This window comes from Vigna unguiculata, chromosome 11 (assembly GCF_004118075.2).
Source record: "Vigna unguiculata cultivar IT97K-499-35 chromosome 11, ASM411807v1, whole genome shotgun sequence".
NCBI classification, from domain to species: Eukaryota; Viridiplantae; Streptophyta; class Magnoliopsida; order Fabales; family Fabaceae; genus Vigna; species Vigna unguiculata.
This window is the reverse complement of record NC_040289.1, coordinates 38,126,675-38,140,535: the sequence shown is the minus strand read 5'-3', so window position 1 is coordinate 38,140,535 and position 13,861 is coordinate 38,126,675. Positions and strand designations below refer to the sequence as shown.

General features: G+C 33.5%; 2 protein-coding genes across 4 annotated transcripts; one reads left to right on the top strand and one right to left on the bottom strand.

The window, feature by feature from the left end:
- Positions 1-1,036: 1,036 nt before the first annotated feature.
- Positions 1,037-5,569, top strand: LOC114170540 (glucose-1-phosphate adenylyltransferase large subunit 1-like). Of its 2 annotated transcripts, none has more exons than XM_028056038.1 (15): positions 1,037-1,327; positions 1,597-1,960; positions 2,043-2,165; positions 2,243-2,413; positions 2,673-2,765; positions 2,855-2,938; positions 3,224-3,279; positions 3,508-3,601; positions 3,795-3,980; positions 4,128-4,208; positions 4,404-4,490; positions 4,579-4,683; positions 4,782-4,888; positions 5,031-5,091; positions 5,221-5,569. In XM_028056038.1, exons 2-15 carry the CDS (start codon positions 1,724-1,726, stop codon positions 5,320-5,322), a joined length of 1,587 nt encoding a protein of 528 aa, XP_027911839.1. In that variant the 5' UTR covers positions 1,037-1,327; positions 1,597-1,723; the 3' UTR covers positions 5,323-5,569. The 2 variants fall into 2 exon arrangements, with proteins under 2 accessions (XP_027911839.1, XP_027911840.1); XM_028056039.1 differs by having other exon boundaries at positions 1,038-1,461.
- A 1,252-nt stretch (positions 5,570-6,821) lies between these two features.
- Positions 6,822-11,028, bottom strand: LOC114169308 (F-box protein At2g16365). Of its 2 annotated transcripts, XM_028054413.1 has the most exons (5): positions 10,799-11,028; positions 10,595-10,655; positions 8,846-10,332; positions 8,608-8,633; positions 6,822-8,046 (listed from the first exon to the last, which is right to left on the bottom strand). In XM_028054413.1, exons 3-5 carry the CDS (start codon positions 10,290-10,292, stop codon positions 7,288-7,290), a joined length of 2,232 nt encoding a protein of 743 aa, XP_027910214.1. In that variant the 5' UTR covers positions 10,293-10,332; positions 10,595-10,655; positions 10,799-11,028; the 3' UTR covers positions 6,822-7,287. The 2 variants fall into 2 exon arrangements, with proteins under 2 accessions (XP_027910214.1, XP_027910213.1); XM_028054412.1 differs by lacking the exon at positions 10,595-10,655 and having other exon boundaries at positions 10,675-11,027.
- Positions 11,029-13,861: the final 2,833 nt, after the last annotated feature.

Here is a 13,861-nt window from a genome sequence, read left to right as displayed (position 1 = left end):
TATCTAAAATCTGGAGGAGACTTCTATGGCCCACCTTGGAATAACCTACTTGTAACTTGTACCTTAAATGGGTCCCACTCAATCAACCATTTTACGTACCATTTTTGGGATTGAAAAAAGAAGAAATTATTTAGGTCAAAGTTGGTAATAACACTCATATTATAATCGCCAACTATAGTTAGCTAAGTGATAGAGTTTATAACTCAGCTAAATAATTTTAAGTTTAAATAATTAATAGCTGCTAGTTGGGAATTCAAATTATGGTAATACCATTTTAAATATGAAAATAAAAAATATATTTAAAATATTACTATTATGTGTGCTCAAAATCTCAAACAATATTAATATTAATGATAAGAAAAAATGTTATAACAATTTACTTTACGTGTTCATCATAATTTTACTAATCTTATTTCAGTTTCATCACGAGGATGCTGATTTATTAGGTTGTCATTATTCAAAGAAATTTTGAGGAGGTAATCTGAATTTGTTCAGAAAAAAATCATTTTCTAATTATGAAGACGAATGTGTACGGGACAAATGTACAGCTGAAATTATGGAACTATTGACATTGAAAATTTACAAATTTCATCAAATTTTGGATTTGACTAGAGAATCACTTTCTCTAAAACTGTCAAAAGGAAAAAAAAAAAACTGAAAATAAAATTAAAGAAGTTGAATTTGAAAGAGTGATTAAGAGCAAAGTGATGAAAATCTTGATTGAACCTGTTGTATTCTTGGAAGGGAAACCGCTAGTTACCAATGGCGAGCATGAAAACTACCCTATCAAACTCAATCAAGTTCAACAATAATCATGTTTAGGAAGATAAGTTAAATCATGCTCATAATCAACAAAAAGAAATGTTGTAACATGTCGTCAAATAACAACCGTGGAAATTAGCTTTAATTTTACGTATTTCTTTCTCAATACTTATCAAAACTTTCCTCTGATTTCACGAACGGCTAGTGTCTGAAATTGACATTTGTTTGTTTCCTAATGACTTTTCCCTCTATAAGAGGAGCCTAGAAACTTGAGCTAGACATGATCTTCTTCAGATCATAGAAGCAAACCAACATTATTTAATTATACTTCACATGCTCTGTTATAGTTTTTGAAAACTGATTTATACCAAAGCGTGAGATTTTTCCCATCTTTCTCGTGAAAACTCAGGCTCACAAGCCAATAAAGGCAACCACACAACCTTTCACACCACTTGATCACATTCACTATCAACTCATCCACCTTCATTGCCTTTTCTTCCAGTAATATAAATCCTCCCTCTGATCAGTAATCTGAATTCCCATTTGCATCATAAACACAACACAAGTTAGTTCAATTCTTGTTCTTCATAGTTCATACTCTAACTGTTTGCTTTAATTCCTTTCCAAGTAACTGGGCGTGTTGAGTTTTTCTTTCTTCATCTTCCTTGGTTTTTCTTTTCATATTCCTACTGTTGTAAAGTAAGATTTTTCTTTTCTTTCCATTCATTGCTCTTATTTTAGTGTCACTTTAAGTTTCTGACAGAATCAACTGTGACTCCAGCTTTGTGCTGTACTATTATAATGTAATGTATACTTCACTTGGTTTGCTTACAGTTGGAACTTCAAAGTACAAGCTTTTGAGATTTGGAGGTTGTCTTTTTGCAAGGAATTGAACTGTTGCACATCATTACCATCTGGGGTATCTGAAATTCAGGTTTTTCTCAGAATTGAGGCAATCACAATGGTGTCTGCTCGTGTGACCTTGAAAGCCAATACCCATTTCGTAAACTCGAGAAAAGACAATATTTTTCGTCAAGATGGTGGTTTTTTAGGTGAGAGACTCAAAGGGAGCCTTAATTACAGTCCTTGGATCGCTAACCAATTGGCCTTAAGTTTGAGAACCCAGGAGAGGGTGAAGAACGCAAAACCTGGTGTTGTTTCTGCTGTTCTTACTTCAAGTACTACCAAAGAATCAGTGGTAAGTTCAATTCTGCTGTTGGATCCATTTTATACTTTCTAACTTCCAGTTTTCATGATCTCATTTTGAATATCAATTTCAGACTTTTCAAATGCCAGCGTTTCTCAGAAGAAAGGCTGACCCCAAAAACGTTGTTTCCATCATTCTGGGAGGGGGTCCTGGGATTCAACTATTTCCTCTCACCAAACGAGCTGCTACACCTGCTGTGAGTAAAAATCATCACTTTCTTGGAGTTCCACTTCCATGTTGAGATGAGATGATAAAGCATGTCTGTTTCTGCAGGTTCCTGTTGGAGGATGTTACAGGCTTATAGACATCCCAATGAGCAACTGCATCAACAGTGGCCTCAACAAGATATTTGTACTGACCCAATTCAACTCTGCATCGCTCAACCGTCACATCTCACGCACCTATTTTGGAAATGGAATCAACTTTGGCGATGGATGTGTGGAGGTATGTATCCAGAATAGGATGGTGATTGTTAGAGGTCATAAATGACTCATACATCATTATTCTCTGGTTGGTTTTTTGTGTAAGATATGTTTGTGGGAAACAAAACAAGACATAAAATTGTATTATATTTTTATTGGAGATACAGTTTTATGTGCTGTGACTGATAAAGAAGTATAAGCCACAAGAATGATTGTTGACCTGTCACTGTTTTTGTTCATTATAATTTAATATGACAAAACAACTCAAAAATACTTAATAGGTTCTGGCGGCTACTCAAACTCCAGGAGAAGCTGGGAAGAAATGGTTCCAAGGAACCGCAGATGCTGTGAGGCAATTTACATGGGTATTTGAGGTATAATCTTTCTTATATACTGCATGCACCTCTCATGTTTTTTTTCCTCTCAAGTTGAATAGAATAGTGATAGTTTGAAAACGTTGTAGGATGCCAAAAACACAAACATTGAGAATGTGTTGATCTTGGCCGGAGATCATCTATACCGAATGGATTACATGGATCTTGTGCAGGTATGCAGGTTAATTGTTGTTAACTAAGACCCATTATTAGCGAAGCAATTATCTTAGACCCAAATTCTTGGAACTCATTGTTAATTGTGTGCTGTGAATATTTAGTATTGTTCACAGAATTATGGCAATTAACTCTCTTAGAAAATTTAGTTCTCTCCTTTTCTCCTACTCTTCTTATGTTCTTGCATCAAGTCTTTTAACAATTTTTCCTAGACACTGGAGTGTTTCTTCATTCTTTTTCACAGTTCTTATTCACTGGTTATCTATCTTGTAATAAATATGCAGAGTCACGTTGACAGAAATGCAGATATTACAGTATCATGTGCTGCTGTAGGTGAGAGGTGTGTTTAACCTTTTACATGTGCTTCTTTTTGTTGTATTTTTTTTTTCTTTTTGAAGTGGCATGTTTCTTTGTTTCTACACCACCGTGCTACTGGGAGAATATATTCTCTTCCATTGGAAAGGAAGAGTCACTATAGAAAGAGAGCAAAGACACTAACTTCCTCAACACAACATTCGACCAAATCTAATATTATTCAAGTCTCATTACCTACATCACTTTTTCTCAGCCGTGCATCAGATTATGGATTGGTCAAGGTAGATGCCAGAGGTCGCATCATCCATTTTTCAGAAAAACCCAAGGGTCCTGATCTAAAAGCAATGGTAAGTCCCAAGGCCAATGACTGATCCACTAAAATAGGTTCCTTGTCACTATCAGACAGAACATATATATATATATATATATAGAATCACACAGTGACGTATAAAACATATTAAGTTATATGTTACAGCATAATAATGTGTATCTTTATCTCGTTTCTCATTCTAAGCATGTGTTCATGTTGCTTGTATGCAGCAAGCAGATACTTCTGTTTTCGGGTTGTTACCCAATGAGGCAAAAAAGTCACCATATATTGCATCAATGGGGGTTTATGTATTCAAGACGGATGTTTTACTCAAACTTTTGAAATGGAGGTACCCTACAGCTAATGACTTCGGATCTGAAATCATTCCTGCAGCTGTGAGGGAACACAATGTTCAGGTAAGAGAAACTGCACTAAACATATTTCCTTTCAAATGTTTGGATCTATTCTAGACTAGAAAGATGAATATCTTGCATTTGCAAGGAACTGGTCACTGCTAAATGAGGTAACAATACAAAAGTTGAATGTCTGTTATCCTCTTTCAGGCGTATTTATACAATGACTATTGGGAAGACATTGGAACAATAAAATCATTTTACGATGCTAACTTGGCTCTGACTGAAGAGGTGAGTTCAAAATATTTACTATTGTCATGTCAAGTTTGTTAATTCAGAGGAGAATAAATTAACATAGTATAATCAGTAATGGCTCAAGATCCAAAAGCCTAATTACAATGAAACTCAGACTTCAAGAAGATGATAGAATGTAGCAAATTGTCAATGTCTTGAAACTAATATCTGTATTGTGCTCCTCTCTTGCAGAATCCAATGTTCAAATTTTATGACCCCAAAACACCCATTTACACCTCTCCAAGATTCCTACCACCCACAAAGATTGACAAATGCCGGGTATGACTGTGATCACTGATCACAAATTGATAAGTTTTCTAGTAGTTTCATGAGATGTGTCACTTGTAATACTTTATTTGCTCTGTAGATTGTGGATGCAATAATCTCCCATGGATGTTTCCTTAGGGAATGTATCGTTCAACATTCCATAGTGGGGGAACGTTCACGTTTGGATTATGGTGTTGAGCTCCGGGTAATAACTACCACAATTTCTAAACCAAGTATTCTAATTGCTATGCCCTTCTGTTTTAAGATTCATACCATCTCAAATTCTAAAACCACCTTTTACAGGACACTGTAATGATGGGAGCTGACTATTACCAAACTGAATCAGAAATTGCTTCTCTTCTGGCAGAGGGGAAGGTTCCCATTGGGATTGGAAGGAATACAAAAATTAGGTAATCTCACTCTAAGATGAACAATACAAGTTGGTTTTAGAAGTTGACACTAACTACAAATGTGTCATTATAATGATAAAGACTTGGTTTAACATGTACCAATTAGTCATCTGATATTTATTACCTGTTGTCCTTGTTGAAGAAACTGCATAATTGACAAGAATGCAAAGATAGGGAAAGATGTCATCATCACAAACAAAGATGTAAGCATGATTGCCTTATCTTGGTTTTACATTTGAGCCAATTTTGTTAGTTTTGGATAATTTTGAAGAAGAAGTCATTAGTATAATGATATGATGTTACCTATTAACATGCAAATTATTGGTCTGTAGGGAGTTCAAGAAGCAGATAGACCAGAAGATGGATTTTACATTCGATCAGGAATCACAGTCATATTGGAGAAGGCAACAATAGAAGATGGCACTGTCATATAAACGGGTGGAAGTGCTTATTTTCATGGATTGATGGCAAGAAGTCGCTCGAAGAAGCATTCCAAGGAACTTTTGCCTTCTTTGGGGACAGAAATTGAGAAATCAGAACCCCTTTTGTTATATATGCAAAATAGAAAGATGTCTCTCCCGTTGCATGTAAAAATAGAATGAACAAACAATGTGTGAAATCAGATCAAGTTAAATAAAAGTAAATAAATGAAAAGCTGGATGTGAACCATTTTCTTCTTTCCACGTTGAGCAACAGAATGGCCCATGGTTGAGTAATTAAATAGCCAGCATAAAAAAGTTCACATGGCATGTTGATTATTCTTAGCAATTTTTGTTATTTTAAAAAAAATGGATACTTGCATAAAGACGATTATGATTCTTGTATGATTCATTCATTGGCTAGCCTGCGGCGTCGTGCTCTATCTTACATTATTTTTGTTCGTGGAGACATTTTAGGGATGCAATTCGTAGATTGTACGAAAAAGACAGATGCAGATGCCATTTATTCTCAATAGGGTATGAATGGCTTTTTGTATCATGGACCAAATTCCTCTCAGATTCTGCAAACAAATGTTCCAATCTTTTCTTTCCGATGCTTTATGTCTTTCTATCCTTTAGGAATAGGGATGGATACTTTGTGCTTCTAACCTTTACCAGGTCCTCCCTACATCATAGTAAAATTAAATCATGCGAAAAGCCAAACTTCCTACCAAACCCTGTTCTTTCCCCAGCAGCTAAAAAGCACTCAGAAAAGGGTTTTAAAGAGGAGTTTGATTGTGTTTAACAAAAAAACAATAGTTTAATTATGATATAATCATGGTGTGAAACTTTTTATCTTATAAAAACCTTCAAAAGTACGTTATAATTTAATTCTGTACAAAATTAGACCCTTTAATTACGAGCGAAAAAAAAAAAAAAATATATATATATATATATATATATATATATATTTTCTGAGTAACTTATTTATGTTTCACTAGTTTTAGTTCTTGGAAAGTTTACTTGTAAGGTGGTTAGCCGTTTCATAAAATATTTATTAAAATTTGAGGTTACTCCTAAAAACATTATTGAACAACCGAAAATTGTCATTCTTTATGTTCCTTTCGATAAGTTAATTACAAATCCCTTTCTTTTTGTGTATATCGAGTATAACACATACTAGAAATCACCGCAAAATCATTGCAAGACAAGTATAAAACAAGGCTATTTACTATTTATTTGTTGTCTTAAAACAAACTAGACAATGACGGAGAATTTCAATCATAGAAGTTAGGAGTACTTTTTTGTATTATTAGTCCTGTAGTGTTCCACCTCTTTCGTCCAAGTCTCTAACAATCATTAATGACTGAAGAGTATTCAAACTAATTCTCTGTGAATCTCTACTTTGAAAACATGTTAAGGGTACTTCCTCTTCCTTGCCTAATTCTTCTATCATCATTCAACATGCTTTGGGACTTCGAGAATCATACATGTAATCGTAAATAACTTTTTACTTAAAAAGTAGCACAACATCATTGCATTGAGTAGCTATTGTTCAGAATGAAAATTTCAACCCAATATGAACTCCTTCACCACGATATATGCTTAACTTGGCAGTAGACTTGGGTGGAAAGAAAGGATTCAATCCCTCTTGAGATAATTATCCCATCCTGAGTTATTGCATAATAAGTTTATACATACACAAAAATGCACGCTCCGATACATAACTACTTCAGATGCATGCAGCGCTTATATTGTGTTTTGACTAAGCCAAATCTGAGGTGAATATGGAAGTAAGATGAGCAACTATTCAACATTATTGTGGCTACACACGGCCCCGAGCATTTCTGACTTCTCCAAGACTTCGAGTACAGAAGTAAGCAGCCATAATGTCAAATCATGTATTCTTAGACTAATCCTGAGAATCGCCCACCCGCCATAAACTTCATGAGAAATTTATATCAACAATGGCCAACGATTTCAAAACCCCTTCATATTCCAAACTATCACAGGTCCCTTTTTCATAAGCTCGGATGGATTCAAACTATTCATTGCCTTTCCCATCAGAGCCATGGCAGCAATGCTCGGAAACTGTTTCTTTTGAGACTCTTCTGGCACAGCATTTGAAGACTTTTGTTCACGAAGCTCCCCCAATTCATGCCTCTTTTGGGAAGACGCAGCACGATTATGACTCCATCTCTGAATCCAGGGATGTGAAAGGGTAATTTCTACAGTTTTCTTCGCTTCAGTTAAAGTGGACTTGCCATTTGTTGATACTGTTACAGGTATATGCGGCACCATCTGTCCTTCAGCATGATATATCATTTTCGGTTCCAAACGGATTTTGCTATCTTTCGTAATTTTGCCAAATATACTGTTAACTTTTTCATGCGAGAAAGGTTCTCCTATTCTTGTACTCTCCGTCCCATGAGCAGAGCCCAATCTGCACAACTTGAGTCGTTTGACCCATCTGCTGCTAGGATCTGACCCAAAAGAGCTATTGCCAGAATTTGACCTTACATGTTCATCTGCATGAGAAAGAAAGTGATCCAATTCAAGGCTGTGGGTTCGTGATGTGCTAGCCTCCCTATCAACCACAGGACCCTCCTCAGCAAGAAGGTCACAAGGCTCTTCGTTTATGTCTGGTATAGCTGTATTCATTGATTTTGCTAGGGTTTTGTCTCTGGGAGAAATTGTTGCAACTTTAGACGTGAGCGAATTTTGACTATCCTTGGAGCACTACAAAATACAAAATTTGGTAACTCCTACCTAATTAGCCTCTCAAAGCTTAATATAGTATCACATTTTACAAGGCACGTGGTTGTCAATTTAAAAACCAACTACAAATGCGAATGAAGACAAATATTGGTGCATGTGTGTATTAAAAGTCTAGGTTTGAAGGAATATTGCCACTCAAAGTAGTTGCCTCTTGGTATGACACTGTTCAGCATTCATCATAACCAATGTGAATGTATAAATAAGTGACAATTTTATTTTTCATAAAAAGCTACTCCTTGATGCGTAAGTCCTTAAACTTATCTTTTAGAGAAGTTAATATAAGAATATCCATAAATTAATTCATACATAAGTTAATTTTATCTTAAAAAAATATTATATTTTTTCTTCTTATTTTTCTCTTCTGTAAGCATTTATGAGTAAGTTCATCAAAACATACCCTAAATTTCAATCATGAAAAAAAAAATGCATTAAAACCATCCAAATGCTTGAGAAAGAAAGTTATGATTGAAAATTTGATGTCATTGTATGAAGAAGATCAAAATTATAATTTAGAAACGTTACCTTATTTGTATGGAATGAAACATCACCTGCAAAAGACAACAGGAAGAAGCATCAGCTGTATAGCCAGAAAGCCACCCAATTGCAGACAACATGCTCAAAAAACTAATACTACGAGTAAAGTTAACTGAAAAAAAAAAATTAACATTATGTATTCAATTAATCAAAATAAGAATATCTGAAATTAAATGAAGCCTTAAGTATAGCATATGGTACATCCTTCAAGAGTGTGCATACATACCGAGAAGATCATTCTTATGTAAAGCATCGATGTCCATAGTATCTGTTTCAGCAGATGACTCATTCTTCAGGCATGTTGGATATTTAAAATCGTGGACATTTTCCTTTCCTCCACTCTTTATGGAGCTTCCTATACCTTCCAGCTTCAGAGCTTCCAGAGCATGGTCACTAGTGGGTGGAGAGAAATCAAGGATCTCATTGAAAGCGTTTCCTTTGAATTTGATGGGTGATATTGACTCTCTAAAGAACTGACCTCTGTCAGAGAAGGTAACATCAGTGTTTTTTGACATTAGAATATGGTGAGTTGCCTGGGAAATTTTGGGACGACCTCTAGACGATTCTTCAACTGAATCTATACTGGTGTATATCTTCATAGATTCCATATCATGAATAGAACAGGGAATTTGATCTACCACAGAGTTTAGTCCAGACAACTTTTGTAGTTTATCTGCCTCGGAGGATTCAGTTTGGCACGTAATATTTGGATTAGAAACATATTTTTCAATCTCATGTTGCTTACCACCAACAAAATATAAGCTATCACCGCTACCAGCTACTGAATCATGCGGTAAACGAGTAATACCACCTTGCATCCATCTCGAAAAAACGGATCTTGGGGGATTTAAGAGGCTGCTCATTTTCTTCTCGCTGATTAAAAGAGACGAAAAGGTATGATATTTGGTACTTGCGAATCGCCCTCTGGCTGCTAAATTGTAGGTGGACTGATAGATTTCAAATGGTTCATGCGTGATTTGGGGCATCACAGCTTTCCCTCTGCCATGTCCATTTGGCACTGCGTCAGAAGCTGATTTTACAAAATCATCCCATAGTGATGATGAAACAGTGAGGTTCTGCTGTTCAACATCCCACGGAGATCTCATCACCAGAGCCGTCGGTAAAACTTCCTGAGACAACACTTGACACTCTTTTACTACGGTTTCCATGTTCAGAGGAACATGTGCAGGTATTGATGATAAGCCTGCTCGGGAAGTCCCACCTCTGTTGAGAGAAACAGTGCCATCTCCAGAGCAGGGTTCAGTTTCAGATTTCCCATCTTCCCCGTCGTGCCGTTCCCTCCGCAGAGGCAATTTTCCATCCAACTTTCCAGTAAATTTCAATGCAGGAAATGATTTGGAATCATAGCCTGCCTTCTTCCCCTTTTCATTGTCTGCCACACTGTTGAAGGTAACACTTGTTGCCCTAACTGCTTCTCCAGCGTGCACAGAACTATATATCCCACCAAGCAAAACATGCTGTTCAGCACCGTTCTCTTCTTTCTCTTCTTTCATTTCACAATCTGCCCCCAAACGATTGCAAGCAGGGGATGCTGATTTATAACCTGACTTCATCCAATGAGCCATCCACGCCGACCGGTTCCTGTTCATTGCTTGAGCTTCACCCCTTCCACCATCATGACATGCTTCTGCAGCAGTATCATCAGGCATCATGATTGATGGATTTCCTCAGACAACACACCACCAATTTCACCTATCCACAAATGTTTCAAATAAAACATAAATTATCAACAACTAAAAATCCATCGCATGCAGCAGCTACAGAAAAACGAACAAAACTAGATCGCAAGATTCAGAACTCAACACCACCACAAGAAGTAAGCAAAATCCAACTCTGGTCATCCCTACACAGAAATCACTACCGTATAATCGAATACATATTAGTAACAACATCTTTCAGCGTCAAATCAAAAATCAAAACAATTCCAGTTTAACTGAATTCAACAAAAACAAACCTGAAAAGGCAGTGAACCGAATTTCCACAGAATTTCACAACCGAAAAAAATAATTGGAAAACTGCACAGTAAGTAAGTACCTTCAAAATTCAGAAACGCGAAAGAGCAAAAATCGGCGAAACTGAGAAGAGAACCACTGAGCTGAGAAGCAGAGAAATGAAAGACATGAAGGAAATAAATAACGACAAAGAAGAAAAAGTGTACGAGTGCATTAAATCAACGGTCAGATGTTGGTCGTAGTTGGGTCCAGTGTGTGTGGGAGAATTCTGAGCGTTGATCTTTGGATGCAGTGTAGTTGGGAAGGATTAGATTGGCGTTGATTCGTTTGGCTTCCTCAGCCACAAGAATCGAACTGGAGCGAGTGGGACGCACCATTCTGCACTTTTCCTTTCTTCCAATTGGCCCGTTCCTTTATTTTTGGGGTCTCTTCTCGTATGTTTCGAATTACGCGTAATAATTGTGACCACTTTTAAACTGCGCGCCAATTCATAAAATAATCCTCTTCTATTTTGTCTTTGTGCTCAAAGGATCTGAATCAACCTTTTGTAAAAAGCAAAACAAAGAAAATAAAATACAAATAAATACCTAAGCAAAAATATCTACTTACAAAAAAAAACATGTTCATCTTTTTGGTCTCTATACACACAACAATTTCTTCAACTAGCACAAATGTTTCAGCTTTGCGTATCATTTACTCCAACAATGTTTTGGTATCTCTCTCATATATTTCTTTTAATTAATACTTAAAACTTATTCATTCTTTTCTTAAAGAAAAACAGCTGAAATAAATTTTCGTTTAATAAATATGATTAGTTATTGCTACTTATGTTAACTTTATATAACTAACTTTGAAACATAAGCTATTAGTATTTTTAATCATGATTTTAAAACCTTATTTATAACAACTAGTGTATCCATAACGTAATTATTAAGTAGCTTTCATGACAATAGTAAAAATGTGAAAATTAGTAGGTGCAACAATATGTTACACGTGGTTTTGTTTTGTATATATATTAATTTGTGTGTTTTATGTAAATATTATTAAAAAAAAAAAAAACAAATTGGATACGTGCATACATACACATTCAATGTATGCAACCTGTCTTTCGTATTTTTTTAAGAAATTTTTATGCAATGATTGATTTAAATCATAATTTGTTTAAACCTAACCTTTCACTCAATAAATATACATATTTACTTTAAATGACATAATTACAGAAATTAACTTCAGTTTAGTATGCATAACTTAGTCCTTATGTCATCTTCTCACCATGCATACAAAAATGAAGAATTAATATTTATTTTTAAGTGAAAAAGGTACACTAATTATGATTTACACAAACACACGTGACCGACATGAAAATGACACCTGTAGAACCATTGTAACCTTCTCTCGTCCTAACCCCCACCTTCTTCGTATCTTATAACTTTAAAAATTCCAGCAACATTAAAATTTTAGTAAAAAATCAAATTAATCTTTATTAAAATTTTTAGTCTATTTTAATCTTTCAAATGCATCAATTTACTTATAATTAAATTTTATTTGATTTATTTTTCTTATATTTTAAAAATATCATTTGAATTATTTATATTATTTAAATATAAGTCGAAAAACATATATTTAAAACATCAAACAAATTTAATAAAATATTTGGTTAAAACTATTAAATTTACAATAATTTTAGTAAATTCATAAATTTGTTAAATTTGGATACTAAATTTTACAATAATTTTATTTTTTGATTTTAGAATTGTTTTTAAGATAAACATTTTAGAGAAGGTGAAGTCCATTTATTATTTAGATAGTATTGTAACACACATAACCGAAATATAAAAGTGACTTGTTTACTACATTCTGATTCCATGTATGAACGTGGTTATTAGTTAAGAACTATTAAAATATTTGTATTTGAGTGGCGTTGAGTTTTGTTTTGTTTAATAAATTATTATTTCAAAATATTTTGAATTGAATATTCGTATTAAAACATCCTTGTGCCTCTGGAGGTTCACGATGGAACGATCAAAAATAAAAATAAAAAGGGAAAATTGCTCTTTATATAGCAAATAAAAATATTAATTTTATTTATTTAAAAGGATTATGAGTGAAAAAAGAATATGTCTCTTAATTGCTTGTATGAATGGGTAAATTATATATTTTTTCAAATAAACAGTCATATGATAATCTAGCCCGTGGAATATTTAGGCTGTGCAAAATTATAGTAATGACTTCATTTGTCAGATCCTACACAAAAACAAGTAAAAAATAAATCCAAATTCAATAAATATTTATAAATTTTACTTGAATTAAATAAGATAACATTTACATATTGAAAATTGTTCATAAATTTTTGCAGAGTATGAACACTATACTATCTAAAATTATAAATATGATGTTTTTATCAGAGTGAGAACGTTATAAATACTTCCAAATTTAGTCAAAGCATGACATTTATGATATTTAAATTAAAAATGAAATTGTTTTTCTTTTTACATTTTCATTTAAATTATACCTTTGATTTGAATAATATTTTATTTGTTGTCATTAATAGTAAACAATACATTTGTATTATTAATTTATTAAAATGATAAATAAAATATAGAGTTTGAAAAGCTTTTAAAAATATATTATTGTACGAGTTATTATTATTATTAGTATTTTGGGAATAAAAAGAATGTCTTCCATTATTAAAACTAATTCAAAGAACGAAGATCATGATGCTACAATCGATGGAGATCAAAGATTAAGATTATTACCAGTGAAGATTACAGAAAAGTTATTAAACCCTACCCAACTACCCACGTAATTTTTAATTAAATTTTAAGTAATTCACGAATTAAAATATTTTTAATTAAATTTATATTAATTTTTGTATTTTATTAAATATAAAAAATTAACTTGGAAAATATATTGTTATTTTCATAAAAAGAATAAAAAATATCTTAATTAAATTTCAGGTCTCATGCATTTAAGTATTTTTAATTGAGTCATTAACATATTCAATTTATTATGTAAGTTTAAATAAAATAATTAAACAACAATTTTTTAAAACGATAAATATATTTAAAAGAATAACATCCAACTCAGCTGAAAAATATATAAATAAAAATAATCAATAAAACAAAAATTTCAATAAAAACATAATCAAAATAATAGATAATGAAACTTACATTTAATTTAATTTTGTTTTATCAGTCATTACAGACATTAACTAACTGTCACGGGTGCAGTAAACTCAAAAACGTTAAAAACTCATCACATGGCTACGG

Bases quoted from the DNA above. Each gene is read 5' to 3' on its own strand.
- LOC114169308 (XM_028054413.1), bottom strand. From the start codon at position 10,292: ATGATGCCTGATGATACTGCTGCAGAAGCATGTCATGATGGTGGAAGG. The intron at 8,634-8,845 runs GTATGTATGCAC...TGTCTTTTGCAG, and splicing joins ACATAAGAATGATCTTCTCG to GTGATGTTTCATTCCATACA. The intron at 8,047-8,607 runs GTAACGTTTCTA...TGTATTTTGTAG, and splicing joins TTTCATTCCATACAAATAAG to TGCTCCAAGGATAGTCAAAA.
- LOC114170540 (XM_028056038.1), top strand. From the start codon at position 1,724: ATGGTGTCTGCTCGTGTGACCTTGAAAGCCAATACCCATTTCGTAAAC. The intron at 4,209-4,403 runs GTGAGTTCAAAA...CCTCTCTTGCAG, and splicing joins ACTTGGCTCTGACTGAAGAG to AATCCAATGTTCAAATTTTA. The intron at 4,491-4,578 runs GTATGACTGTGA...TTTGCTCTGTAG, and splicing joins CAAAGATTGACAAATGCCGG to ATTGTGGATGCAATAATCTC.